This window comes from Hydra vulgaris, chromosome 13, assembly GCF_038396675.1.
Source record: "Hydra vulgaris chromosome 13, alternate assembly HydraT2T_AEP".
NCBI lineage: Eukaryota > Metazoa > Cnidaria > Hydrozoa > Anthoathecata > Hydridae > Hydra > Hydra vulgaris.
Window position 1 is genome coordinate 13222501 of NC_088932.1, and position 15000 is coordinate 13237500.

At 31.6% G+C, this 15000-nt stretch overlaps 1 protein-coding gene across 1 annotated transcript in view; it reads right to left on the reverse strand.

Annotated features, from left to right (window-relative positions):
• Positions 1 to 15000, reverse strand: part of LOC100209292 (hemicentin-1) — a 126049-nt gene that overhangs the window by 76337 nt on the left and 34712 nt on the right. The window contains exon 11 of the mRNA XM_065816725.1: positions 43 to 93. Coding sequence (XP_065672797.1) covers positions 43 to 93 — 51 coding nt within the window. The remainder of the gene's footprint in view (positions 1 to 42; positions 94 to 15000) is intronic.

Consider the following 15000-nt stretch of genomic DNA (forward strand, 5'->3'; position numbering starts at 1 on the left):
ACAATTCTTTCTACGCAATTATAACATCTTTTAAAATCACACCTGATTCAATATTTTCTGGGTCATTTTGTTGTCGTTTTTCATCCTGTTTTTCTAAAAATACAAAAATCAATTAAATTAATAACAAAAACAATCAATTGATCAAAAATATTCATGCAAAAATAAATCTATATAATAATGCTGAACTTAAAAGTAGTAACAGCCCCCTTTTTAGTGTGTTTGACACTAAAAAGGGGGCTATTACTTGGCATTATTGGCAGGGTAATTCCATGTAAAAGTGAAACAGTCATTTCAGTCACCCATTGGATTTTCTTTAAATTTTAACCAGTGGTATCTATTAATAAAACATGAAAAAATCCAAAATTTAAGCTCTCAAATCCAATCGGTTCAAAAGTTATGACATTTTGAAATTCAGCCTAAAGCATTCCTTTTTTTACAAAGTCATCCATTATGGATTTTGTAGTTGTACTTTTAATTGAATAATTCAAGATCTAGTGGAAGAATGTGACAAAAAATTGGCACCTGACCATTTTTGAGGGTGCTTAATTCAAAAATGTAGATAAAATAGTGAAATTTAAATTTTTTGATAGTTATTTTTTTACTTTAAAATGGTCAGTCAAATTTTTTGTTCTGTTACCATAGGTTGTGCTGTCATTAATTCCCAGAGTTGCCCAAGTCTCATGGATTCGATGTTTTTTCAAATGAATTAGGTGATTCTAGGCTATCTTTATTAAAAAGATGGTTTTGGTTTCTTAAAGCATAATAAAGATATGTCATTTTGAAATTTAGACAAAAAATTTCTTTATTTGGCATCTATTCTCTATTATAGATTTTATAGCAATACTTTTTGTGTGAATAATTTAAGTTCTAGTAGAGAAATATGATTGAAAATTGGTACCTGACCATTTTTAAAGGTGTTGAATACAAAGATGAAGAGAAATTAACCCAATTCCTAATATTTTAGAATCATTTTTGAATTTTGAATGTCAACAGTACTTTTTTTTCTTGTAACCATAATTTGCATTTCATTTATTTCTGGAGTTGCCTTACTCTCATTGGGAAATAGGATGTTTTGAAAAAGTAAAATATTAATCAACTTTCACTGAAAAGATAAAACTTGTTCAAATAGAGTTTCATCTTTTTTTGAGATTTGGTACTGACGCCCAGAAGATGTTGAAGGTATTTTAACAAGAGAAATGACATTCATTCTTAGCACCCAGCAATTATCATCCCGTTTTGGCCAGTAGTACGACCAACTTGGATAATGTCGATGCATAAGCTTTACCATAAAATCATCATTCTATTTATCAACTTCAGAAACCATACCAAGCCAGTAAAAATTGTCACATTTGCAAAATAGGTATTGTGACATCATAACATTGTCAATTTTAATAATTTCACATTTTTGTTTTTTTGAGGAAGTCAAATGTTAAAGCAAAATCATCATCATCGGATACCCTTTTCATTTTTATAAATGAATGAGAAGATGGTACAAATTGATGGAAACTTCTTGTCCCAGGAATAGTGGTTGCTATTAAAAGTCTATCAGTAAGTTTGTTTCTTACTAGCTCCATCTCTTCAGCAGAGACATACACAAATGTAATCCTACTAATTGACTTTTGACAGTATTCAAACATTGCTTGAGAAGACAGTATATGACCTGTGGTTGGCGTCTGCAAGCTATCTGTTGCAATAAGCCTTTTAACAATGCCACCTATTCCATCGCATGGAGATTTGCCCTGACTTATTGCAAAGAAATTCCAAATGCAACAAAGAGAAAAATCTTGGGCGTGGTGACATAAATTGTAAAAATGTCTGCAGTTTTTATACTGCCCTGCACAGCCATCAGAAAAATAATGAATTTTTGTAATTGTGGGACAAAGATGAGTTTTTATTTGATTAGTGGTTTTGGGCATAACTTAATTGATAAATCCAACATCATGATTCAAATCATCTGAAGTTACACAAAAAAAAGATATTTCTAATTTCACTTTCTTGTAGTAGATGACAACTGAATGAAGGGAACATTGACTCTAGCTCCAATGGTAACTCTGTATCTCGTCTTGTATTACAAAAGTGTAATTCTCTGCAAAATCTGCCAGTACAATAGCCTCATCAATACTAATTGTTTCTTTGAGATGCTTTAGATAGCGAGATTGTGATTTTGCTATAAATGAATGAAAAGTAGGAAGTTTTATTGTTAATAGTTCAGTTCTATCTGTTGTTGTCTACCGTTTGTAATCAAGATGCTCTTTTGGATCATCATTTTGTGTGAGATACTGCTGTAAATAATTTTGGGCAGCTTGTATGCCAGGACAACTATTGCATCAGAGAATCATGCAAACTTTAGATTTTCTACTGCAGACAATCTTTTCAATGATTTCATAGTAAGATATTTCCAGGCCTATAGCACTCAACATTAATTTAACATTTTGCTGTATTGTACACCCACAAACAGAATGTCCAAATGGATTGGTCCAAAAGGTACATATTTTGTTTGTGGACCATTTAGGCCGAAGACTGCAAAATTTAGAAAATCCAATTTTATGGCCTGGGTACTTTGCATTATATGCCACATAGAGCTCCTTTAAGTTACACAAAATCAATTTTTTTGACATGAATTTTTTTCCCCAATGCCTTTTTAGTCGCGTAAAAACTTTGCATTTTGAATTTTGTGTTTGGAAACTAAAAACTCTTTTGTTGCTTTTCTGATAGACCAAGATTTTGGGGTTAAAGTCAAAATTTGAAGTTGCTGCCTTCTGTTAGAAACCTTAAGTTTTTCTTTCATGCATTCTACAAGGAAATCTAGATTGCCAGTTTTGGTTTGAATTTCCTTTAGAACTTCATTTTTTGGTGCAACAAGATCGGATTTAGTTACATCCAGAGTAGTTGCAAGCTTCTTAATAACTGCTGCTTCAACTTGCTTTATCTTTCTGTTTCCAAGTGAAGGCTTGTTAGAGGTTTTGGGTAAATGAATTTTTAGAGGAAACACTTCAAGTTTGTATAAAGTACTGTTGAGCAATGATCTTGTTGATTCCAGTATATTTGTTTTTCCATATTATCTTCAGGTATATTAATCTCCAACTCGTTCACTTCTGATTCTTCACTTGATTTATGTCTGCATTGTGGACAAAGTTTTTTACCTGGAACTAAGAATTTGCCTTTACTGCATAGGTACTTTGCTGTATCCAAGTTGATTTCACTAAGTCTACCTAAAAAAAGGGAAGAACTTTTTTAATATGTATAAAAATTTTAATAAAACCTTAAAAAGTTTAAAGTTGTATGGCATTTAATAACGCACTTTTAGAAGTCAGCTAAAAGGTTAAATATAGCTAAAATAGAATTTGGCTGCCAATAATTTCATTATTGTAACTCACAACATTTTCAAAAAACTAAAAATTATGATTACTATATATACCTTTTATAACTTTGTTATGAGTATTAAATGGGTTGCAGCACCGTGTTAATTTAGTTGTATAACACTTCAAATAAAAATGTTTATGATGGAGGCAAGTTGTAGGTTTGACATTTATTGAGAGCCCAATCCTCCGCATTAATATTTCTCTTTCATATTCAGGAATATCTTCAAAAGGTTCAATTCCCAGCAACGATGTATATGTTGTGAGATGGCATTCACATTCTAGGTTGATTCCAATGGAGCACTGTTGGCTGTTTGCCATGACTATGAAATTACCAAACAGGATTTAACAATTATTTAATAAAATTAATATTAATAAAATTAAAATAATTTTTTTTTGTTGAAATTTGATATTGTTAACTGTTGTTTCAAAACTATATTTAAACAATATAACTGACGCCCCGAAACTATATTTATACATCACGGCAGGTGTTGCAAAACCATATTTTTCATGATAATTCACTTCACAAAACTTTATTTATATATCAAAACCAACCTTAATAAACTGTTTTTACACACCACAATAGAACCAATGACAGTCAGGCAATTTGTGAAAATGTTACCCCGTTTTATGGTTCAGTAGTATTACACCATTTTAAAATTCAAAAATGATTCTAAAATATTAGGAATTGGGTTAATTTCTCTTCATCTTTGTATTCAACACCTTTAAATTTGGTCAGGTACCAATTTTCAGTCATATTTCTCTACTAGAACTTAAATTATTCACACAAAAAGTATTGCTATAAAATCTATAATAGAGAATAGATGCCAAATAAAGAAATTTTTCGTCTAAATTTCAAAATGACATATCTTTATTATGTTTTAAGAAACCAAAACCATCTTTTTAATAAAGATAGCCTAGAATCACCTAATTCATTTGAAAAAAAATCGAATCCATGAGACTTGGGCAACTCTGGGAATTAATGACAGCACAACCCATGGTAACAGAACAAAAAATTTGACTGACCATTTTAAAATAAAAAAATAACTATCAAAAAATTTAAATTTCACTATTTTATCTACATTTTTGAATTCAGCACCCTCAAAAATGGTCAGGTACCAATTTTTAGCCACATTCTTCCACTAGATCTTAAATTATTGAATTAAAAGTACTACTACAAAGTTCATAATGGTGGAAGTGGAAAAAATTTTGGTGTTTTAGGCTGAATTTCAAAATGTCATAACTTTTGAACAGTTAGGATTTGGGAGCTCAAACTTGACATTTTTTTTTGTTATATTGATAGGTACCACTGGTTCAAATTTGAAAGAAATCTGAGAGGGTGACTGAAAAATTTCAATTTTTTGTCCCACTTTTACATGAAATTACCCGGCAGTCATTGTAACGGAGATAATGGCGAGAAAGAGTCACAGCACATTTTTTGTCAGAAAATATGAACAAAATTGTATGCAAATATCTAACTTATATAAATTTCAAACTATAAAATGTTAAAACATATATCAAGTTCTACAGTTTTATTTTCACTTAAAAATTACATTGCGGCAACATTTCCTTAATTTTGATCAATAGCATTTATTTCCAATTTATAAAGTCTTTTGTTTCTTAAATAGTTTTAAAATCATAGTCTGTTAGCATGCCTATGTGGCCAAGCGGTTAGCTCGGGGAGTTTCAGAAGCAAAATGCCTTGGTTCAAATCCTACCACTGTAACCTTTTTTTTTTAATTTTTCGACAATACAAAATAAAACACTTTAGAAGTTTTATAGATATTATATAACAAAACAGAAGAGAGAATTTTTTAAAAAACTTAAAATTTCTAAAAACATCAAAACACCGTTTTGATGCGCATATGTAAAGATTTTTTTTAGTTTTTTTTTTTAAACATCTTCGCTTCCAACAAGGCTGCAAGCAACCACTAATTAAAGTTGGAAGTTACCGGAAGAGAAAAAATGAAGATTGTAGAGCAAGATAATGATTTACAGACAACTTAAAAGATTGCAAATTATATGAATCAGGAAAGCAAGATGAAGGAAGCCAATTCTAAAGAACTGATGTTTGAGGAAAAAAAACTAGACGAATAAGAGTTTTTGGAGCACTTAGGAACAGTCACAGAAAAAGGATGAGACTTAATTGAATGACAAGTAACACGAGAATGAATTTTAGTAGAGGGTACAAGAGACGCTAGCTCATTAGAGCAGTACTCATTATAGTATTTGTAGAAAAGAGAAAGAGAAGCAACATTACGACAATGAGATAATTGTTGGAGGTTGGCTGCAAGAGCAGGTCCAACTATGTTTACAATGCATTTTTGCACCTTGTCTAAAAGAGAAAGGGCATTATTAGAAGATCCACCCCAGATATGGCAACAGTATTCCATACAAGGCCGGATTTGAGATTTATAGAGATAGAGAATAGAATCCAGAGTAAAAAAGTGTCAAGCTCGATAAAAAGATGCAATGCCAGCAGATGCTAATTTTGCAACGGATTAGATATATGGTTTCCAAGAAAGATCAGAAGTAAGAGTTAATCCTAGAAGATGAAGGGTAGATGACTCATCAAGTCATTACCGTTCATAAATATAGGAAGATCTAAACTATTGCAATAACGATTGACTGAAAAAAATTGAGTTTTATCTGAATTGAAGTTCACTAGCCACTGTGAGACCCATGCTGTAGCAGAAGTGAGATCCTTTTCAAGCTCAAATGCTTCCTCCAAGCAATCAGAGAGTATTGGGCTCTTATCATGACAAGAATAAATGGTAGCATCATCAGCGAACAATGCCATTTTAGATGTGAGAATATCTGGAAGATTGTTAATGTAAATTAAAAAGAGTATAGGGCCAAGGATAGAACCTTGAGGAACCCCTGAAGTTACAGAATAAGAAGAAGTCCATTGAGGACAACTTTTATACTATGATTGGAAATATAGTATAAAAGTTGTCCTTAATGTTCTCCATATAATAAGTGCTGTCCATAGAGGACAACTTTTATACTACGATTGGAAAGGAAGGATTCAATAATCTTAAATAAGCTGCTAGATACACCATAAGAAGAAAGTTTATGGAGAAGACCAGCATGTCAAACTTTATCAAAGGCTTTAGAAATGTCAAAACCAATGGCCTTAACCTCTCTGCCTTTATCTAATGCACAATAAAACCTATCGGTTATTATTGTTAGCAAATCAGCTGTATAGCGAGAAGATCGAAATCCATATTGATGATCAGAAAGTAAGTTATTAGATTCAAGAAGAGAGATTAAGTGTTTGTTAATTAAAGGTTCAAAAACCTTGTTCATGATAGGAAGGAGACTAATGGGACAGTAGTTAGACGAATCAGATTGCTCTCCAAAATTTTTGAAAATAGGGATAACAGATGCCGCTTTGCAGCAGGCTGGAAAAAAAGACTCTAATAAGCACTTGTTGAATAGTTTTGAAAGTATAGACGACAGCAGGTATGTTGTCTGGGCCACAAGTTGTAGAAGAGTCTAAGCAGGGAATCACTTTAGATACAGAAGCTGGATTGATATGAATGTCAAGCAACGGATCAAGCTGTTTGACAGCTATATCAGGTAGAACGCAACTAGTGGAATCAAGAGATAATATTGATGAAAAGTTCTTAGCAAACAATTCAGCTTTATCTTTAAGTAAGGTGACAAAGTCTGAACCATACAAGAGAGGTGGAATTACAGATTTGCCCTTATTATTAATACTATTAAAGATTCTCCAGAAGTCACTAGAGCTTAAATTTTGTGATGAAATACAAGATTTCATGACCTGAGAATAGCGGGCTTTGGCGTTAGAACAAACCTTTTTACAATGGTTTCTAGCAGTAACAAACAGGCGCCTGTTTTCTGGAGAATCGTTTTGCTAATAGATATGAAAGTAATGGTTTCAATTGGCAATTGCAGCAGCACAATGTGAGGAAAAACATGGAGAAGAGTGAGGCTTGACCTGGAATCATCGATTGGAAATAAAAGATTCTATGTCAGCCTGAGTCCACAAAGTTATGTAATAGTAAACAACCGGAGCTATAGCCGGGGCAAGGTTTGATAACACATAGCCGCAACCAGGAATGAGTTTATGATCAGTGCTGCATTAATATTGATAGATCCTATAAAATATTATTTTAAATTAAATTTATGATATGAGTTATAACTAAAAACAATACTTTTATAGGATCTATCAATATAAATGCAACCCCGGTCATAAACCCGGCCGGGGCTGCATTAAAATTGATAGATCCTATAAAATATTGTTTTTAATTATAACTCATATCATAAATTTCAATTAAAAATAACATTTTTATAGGATCTATCAATATTAATGTAGCCCTGATCATAAACCTGGCCCTGGTCATGGCTATGTGTTATCAAACCTAGTCCCGGCCCTGGTCCCAGTCGCTTACTATTATGTAAGAAGCACATTTGTCAACAGAAAGACGAAAGATTTCTACCCAAGGGCCATTACAAAGAAAATCACGGAAAGAGTCCCAGTCAGCTTTAAGGTATTTATAAGAGGTACGATGATAGGGGGATTAAGATGATGAAAAAGAATGAGATAGTATTGTTAGAGAGATCAAACTGTGATCAGAAGCACCTAAGGGTGAATGTGGAGAAACTGAGCACTGACTAGGATCAGAAACAAGACACAAGTCGAGTAGAGAAGGTAAATAATTCGGGTTGTCTTGAAAGCGAGTCAGAAAGTTGACTATTTGAGTTAGGGATTGAGCAAGGCAAAAGTTGCAGGCTTTAATGCTTGCAGAGTCACTGACACTAGAGCCAAGCTATTCAGTGTGATGAGCATTAAAGTCACCAACAACAACAATATTAGCTGATGCATAAAGAGAGAGGGCTTGGTCAATTTGATCAGAAATAACATTAAAAAGAGTGCAGTCTTGAGACGAAGGGAGTGATATAGAACAAAGAGAAAGGCAATAGAGTGAAGTGGTGCTAAACGAAAGCACATAAAAGAATAGTCTGTGGATTCAAACCTAGTTTCCCGACAAATGGGTGAATTCTTACGAATGTAAATGCCCAGGCCAAGCATGTGACTATTGGAGTCTTTACAAATTAAAGGAAGATAACCATCAACACTAAGATCAAAAGATGAAACAGCTGAACTCAAATTAGTCTCACAAAGAGCAAGTAGGTTTGGTGAAGTTTGTAAGAGTTAAGACTCGACAGAAGAAAAGTTACTTTGAAGACCACGAATATTAGTGAATGATAGGTCAAGAGAACATGGTGATGATGATGGTATTTTGTGTTTTATAGTTTTTAGTACTTTATTTATTTTTAAATTTGTTAAAGAACTTGATTCAAAGCATAGTTAGTACTCAGTACACTGTTTAATACCCAAGCATTTGCCTCATTACTATTAATAAACCCTAAGCCATAACAAAGGGCTCCAAATGTGGCCTTGGCAATGCAAACCAAAAGTACAAACAGGGACATCATCCATGTGCAACATGGCACTGTTAATACTTTGATGTTTTTCAGCTGTTGATGGAACCAGCCTTTCTGAGAGCTACCACAGAGTTCAGGAAACCTGACTACCAGCCAGCCTCAGAACCATAAAACTGAGTTTTAGAGCTGTACCCTCATTAGGAGATAATAGAATGAGTTGCCTAGTCATAAAAACAGAGACACAAGCAAAACCCATGCATTGAGTTAAGAAGATCCAGCATTCAACATCCTTAACTGGAAACAATGTATTAAGAATACATCTAAGAGATGAAGAAGGGGTGCGAGGCTGGTCAACAGATAGAATATGTTAACCCCTTAAGTCTTTGCCTAGGAGGCCTTCTACAAGACAGTAGCCAGGTGTGTTTAAGATCTGCTCAAGATGAGTATATATATTGAGACACCGTCTCTTGCTTTTACTCAACCAAGAGCCCAAGGCAGAGGGTGTTTTAAGTTGGAGTTGGCATCTACTAGCCTTTGCCTAAAAAGACGTATCCTACAAGGTACCAGGACATGAAGCAGATTGTACTGGGTTACCAGTAGCAGGATAACCTGACCTGACAAGTTATGTTATTAATGTGCTCAGGTAACTTTACCAATAAGCTGCCATGGTGAAGTGGTAGCGCAGTTGCCTCAGAAACAAAGGATCCGTGGTTCAAACCCCACCTATGGGCAAGTTTTGCAACATCGGTTAGGAAGGAGGCGTGAACTTCCAATTAAATGCTCATCTGCGGTGCTCTGTGATAAGACCATAAGGACTTCTTGGGGCACCTAAATAAAATTTAAAAAAAAAAAAAAGCTGCGGATGATCTTAAAAACATTATGTCTGAAACTTAATTAAAAAATTAAAAGGCCTGTCCTGCTTCTCCAGTAACGTGTTAATTCAGAGGCGAAAAAAAAAAAAAACTAGTACATTAGCTAGCATAAACTTTAAAACTTTATTTTAACAACTTTTTTAAAAAGATTTTTTTTGCTATTTATTTTTTTCTATAAATATATAAGCCCAGATTGAAAAAATTCAAAATGTTTTTTTTTTTTTAAAATCTTCGCCTCCAACAAGGCTGCAAGCAACCACTATTAGAGTTGGAAGTTACAAGAAGAGAAAAGATGAAGTTTATAGAGCAAGATAACGATTGATAGATGACTTAAAAAGTTTGCAAATTATATGAATCAGGAAAACAAGATGAAGGAAGCGAATTCCAAAGAACTGATGTTCGAGGAAAAAAGCTAGATGAATAAGTTTTTATATTTCAAGTTTTCTACAAGTAAGTTGAGTTCGTGCAAGGAAAATGAGTATGTAACATGTTTATTTATAGAATATAAATCTATAGTACTATAAAGTCGTTTTGTTTTGCATTTTAAAAAACAAAAATTAAAAAAATACCAAAAGTGAAGTGGGTGGAGTTAAGTGTGTAGGAGAAAGACTTAACTACATCTACAAATAGAAGATGTAGTTAAATGTTTTTAGTTTAATATGAATTTTATTGCTCTTTTTTGTAAATTTTGTTTGTAAATTAATAAGTTAGTAAAAAAATACCAAAATAATGTAAATAAAGTTTTGTTTCTTTTTTTTTTTTATATTAAGTTATGTTTATAAAACATTTTTGTTGAAAAGATATACATTCTGTTTCTACACTAAACACCATCAAACTTTTAGTCAGCACAACATTCAAAATATTAAAATGATTTGCTGTGACAGTGTTCATGATTCTCCATATCAAAATAATATTTTATTATAAGTTAAGATTTTGTAAATACTTCAATTTTCATAATAATCAACAATTATCACTGAATTAGCGGGTATCTAATAAGTACTTACAATGTAAAAAAACTTAAAAATCATTTAATGAAAACAATAATGTTTTTAACTAAAAGGATCATATTTTGCCTTTATTATCTCATGATGGTAGAGTTATTTTTCATGTTTAACTGCAAATATTATGTATTACAAACATTTTAAATTTAGTTGTTGTTTTATTTCTTTAGTTCTACTTTGGTGCTCTACCAACTATCATAAGTTTACTTTGTCTACTGTTCAAATATGTTTTTTAACTTAATAAACTTTAATTATTTAAAACTTACTATGTTGATCATTGGCTAATAGTTTAAAAAGAAATTAGTTTGTCGTAATTAAGGTAAGAACAATTTTATTTTTTGATCAAATAACAAAATTTGTTTGCACTGATAGCTTTTATGTTTTTGTTATTTTGTGTAATTGTGCAATCATTATCTTTTCTTTCAGATTTTGACTTTTTTTAAACAATGCTCTAGAAAAAACATTAGCAACAGGTAATTTTGGTTTGCAGTGTAAATATGTTTTTACTTCTTTTATTATAATTATTATTATTTTCTTCATTTTGGATATATCTTACAGTGCTTTTTCAGCATATTGTAGAACAACTTGAGTGCCTACATCTCATAAGGCATATAAAGTGTGGGTCCAAATTTAAGGCAAAAGCTCAAACCCCACCCCCTCTTTTTTTAATAAGAAGTGTGGATTCTGTAGAAAGTAAAATATGAGGAGAGGGAATGGTGGGAAAGTAATATGCAACATCTTTAATTAGTATTTTTGTAGTTGGTTAATCTACCAACCGTTAATTAATGATGCAAATTAAAAAAAAAAAATTTCTTTATATATTTTGTTTTGTTATTATGTATAAATAAACTGATTTCCAGTTAACATATGTGGTGCATTTTTTTCCTTTTTTTAATTCAATTACTTTTTTTAGATTAATCAGATAATAGACATACAATTGAAAACTATTGAAAGTTGTTATGTTCTGTTAATTTGTTAATAAATATGTAAATAAAAATATCTTTAATTTTATAAAGCTATTAGGCATTTTTTTCAAACCACAATCCGTAATGATTCGTATTAGATCTATGTAAATGAAAGTTTATGCAAATACCTAACCTGTAAACTTCAAGTTATATAAATTATTAAAAATTATATCAATTTTTACAGATTTACTTTTACTTGAAAATTTCGTTGCAGCAATATATCCTTAATTTTGATTTATAGTATTTATATGCTGTTTTATAAAGTTTAATAAGTCTTTTATTTATTTAATAGTGTTAAAAGATGATATTATAGCATGCCAAAGTGGTTGAAGTACTTTGCGTGGGTTCAAATCCTTTCGCTTACACACATAATTTTTTTTTAAATCTTTTCCAATTTTCTAGGACACAAAGTAAAATATTTTTAAAGACCTATAGATATTATATGTATAACATATTTAAAGATAAGGAAAAAAAAACACATACTAAAACTTTTTAGTCCCTGTGTAATAAGATAACTAATATAATATATAATAATAATTCTGACCGGGAGGTAATCCACTGGTATTCAGAGTGGTAACCCTCCTATAAAGACCAACATATCAACAAGAAGAAATCCACAGGTGTTTGTAGTGGTTGTCTCTCTTTCATTTCATTGGTGGAAATTAAGGATTGAGATATGACTGAGCTCACTGATCAACAAAAGAATTTTATAGTTTTGATGATTAACAAAGCAATTGAAGAGCCAAAGGATGACTTTATGCTAAAACTAAATCAACAAACTTAATTATTTGAAGTGAAATTGACAGAAAAAGATGCAAAAATACCTGAACTTAGCAAAAAAGTGAAAAGCTTAGAAGAGAAAAATGCAAATTTACCACCTTCTAGTTTACCTGCTGTTTATTACAGCCAAATTGATAAACAATTAGCCAAACCAGGTTCCGAGCTTTATAATGCAAGCATCTAAGTGTCAAAAAGTCATGAAAAACTATCCAGTAAAAAGTCTAAAAATGTTGTAATTGTCGGTTTGGCTAACTCGCAAAAAAGTACAAACGAGGACAATAAGACAGATGGCGAGAACATGGTCAATGAATTAATACGTTCACTGAACAGACAAATAATAATAAAATCGACATTCAGACTAAAATCTAAAGTTGCCTTGGTAAACAATACATCAGAACCATTAGTTGTTGAATTTGAGAATGAAGGAGCACGAAACGAGATGTTGTCTGCAGCCAAGGAACTGTCAACAATTGAAGTATATAAAAAAGGATATATAAGACCTGATCGCATTCCTAATGAGCAGGCTGAATTTGCACAATTGAATAAAGAGAGAAAGGAGGTAAATAAAGACTTAAAACGCAATAATAACCTAGACCAGCCCTTTTAATTTGTCATTAGAAGCAGAAAATTGTTGTGTATTGACATCGCTACAACAAAAGACATTGGCAACCACAAAGCTCACCCATTTGTCAAAGAAAGCATTGCCAAGCAGGCCCGGAAGGGCCCATACCAGTCAATTGTATAAATCTTATCAAAAGTTACATAATGAACAACTAACTATTTATTTGAAGCAAAATATTAAGACTAACGACAAACCAATTAATTTTTATTACACCAATGCTACCTCATTTAACTCTAACAAATTATCCGAGCTGTCAGAATTTGCTTTGACAAACAAAATAGATGTTATCGCAATTACAGAGACTTGGTTCAAATTGCATACAATTAAAAAAATTGATGGATATGACCTATATCACGCAGATAGAGATTGAATTAGAGGAGGAGTTACACTTTACACAAATAAAAATCTTACAAATATAGAAGTTGTTAATCCGCATCTTAACAATACAGAGATTGAACAAGTCTGGTGCTCAATAAAATGTAATAATTTTAAGTTAATTGTTGGTTGTATATATCGATCACCGAATTCTACAGCTGATTACTCAAAATCAATTCTAGACTCAATCAAAACTGCTTTAGAACTCAAAAGTGGCAAAAAATACACGGATCTCATTGTTGTAGGAGATTTCAATTTCCCTAATATAGAATGGACAGATGACGGTCCAATAATTCATTCAAATGAAAACTCAACTGAGCATGAATTTATTAAAGTTTTAAATGATTGTTCTTTATACCAAATAGTAAACTTTCCAACATTTAAACAAAGTGATTCTGTTTCTGCAGTTAATACCCTTGACCTTGTTTTAGCTTTCAATCTGAATTGCATAGATTTAGTCAATAGTCACTATGAAAAGGGTAGATACGATTACTCCATCACTTGGCAATATTTTACTAGTTCTAGTGATAATATAGTATTTTCAAGAGATAAGTTTTGCTTTAAAAAGGGTAAATTTACACAAATGATCAAGTACTTGAAACAAATCAATTGGGCTGAGCTATTTTATGATAATTCAGGCTGTGAGTGCTATGAGTTAGTTTTACATATTTATAATAAATCTTGTCAATTGTTTGTTTCTACTTTTAATAACAAAAAAAAGAATAGCCAACCATGGCTGGATGCAAAAGTTCAAAAGGCAATAAAAATGAAACAAATCTCTATTTCATTTGAATGTGTATCAGCAAAGTCAAGAATCTCAAAAGGAATTCAACAAAATTTGTGCTAATGTCAAAAAACAAATTAAAAAATCAACTCAAGTATACGAAATGGATTTAGTAAAAAGAGCGAAGCTAACACCTAAACTTTTATTCTCTTACGTAAATAAAAAGTAAAATGTTAAATCCCAAATTAGAGCCATGAAAAATAAAAAAGAACAAATTACAACTGAAATATCAGACATTTCAAATATATTAAATAAGCAATTTAAGTCAGTCTTTGTAAAAGATGATGACCAAGCATAACCCAAGTTCTTGCAAAGATGTGAAAATCAGTGTGATGACAGTATATTACCTGATATGATTACCAATGAAAAAATACTAAAAATGTTAGAAAGTATTGATGAGTCAAAAGTGATAGGTTCTGATGAAATTAGTGTGTTTGTTTTAAAACACATTGCAGAAGGTTTTGTTGATCCAATTATCTACATTTTCAAATTGAGTTTTGAGACTGGTTGTGTCCCTTAACATTGGTCTGTTGCAAATATATCAACTATTTATGAAGGGGGATCAAAACTTGAACCAGAAAACTATAGACCAATATCTTTGACGTCTGTGATTTGTAAAATGTTCGTAAAGCTTTTTCGGGACATAATTATGGAACATTTAGTTTTAAATAGTCTTATTTCTGAAAGGCAAACTAGTTTTGTTCCAAACAAGTCATGCACAACAAATTTGATCAAAACAATTGACACCATTACATACGAAACTGCAAAGGGTAAACCATTATGCGTAATATATCTTGACTTCTCAAAAGCTTTTGATAAAGTAGAAC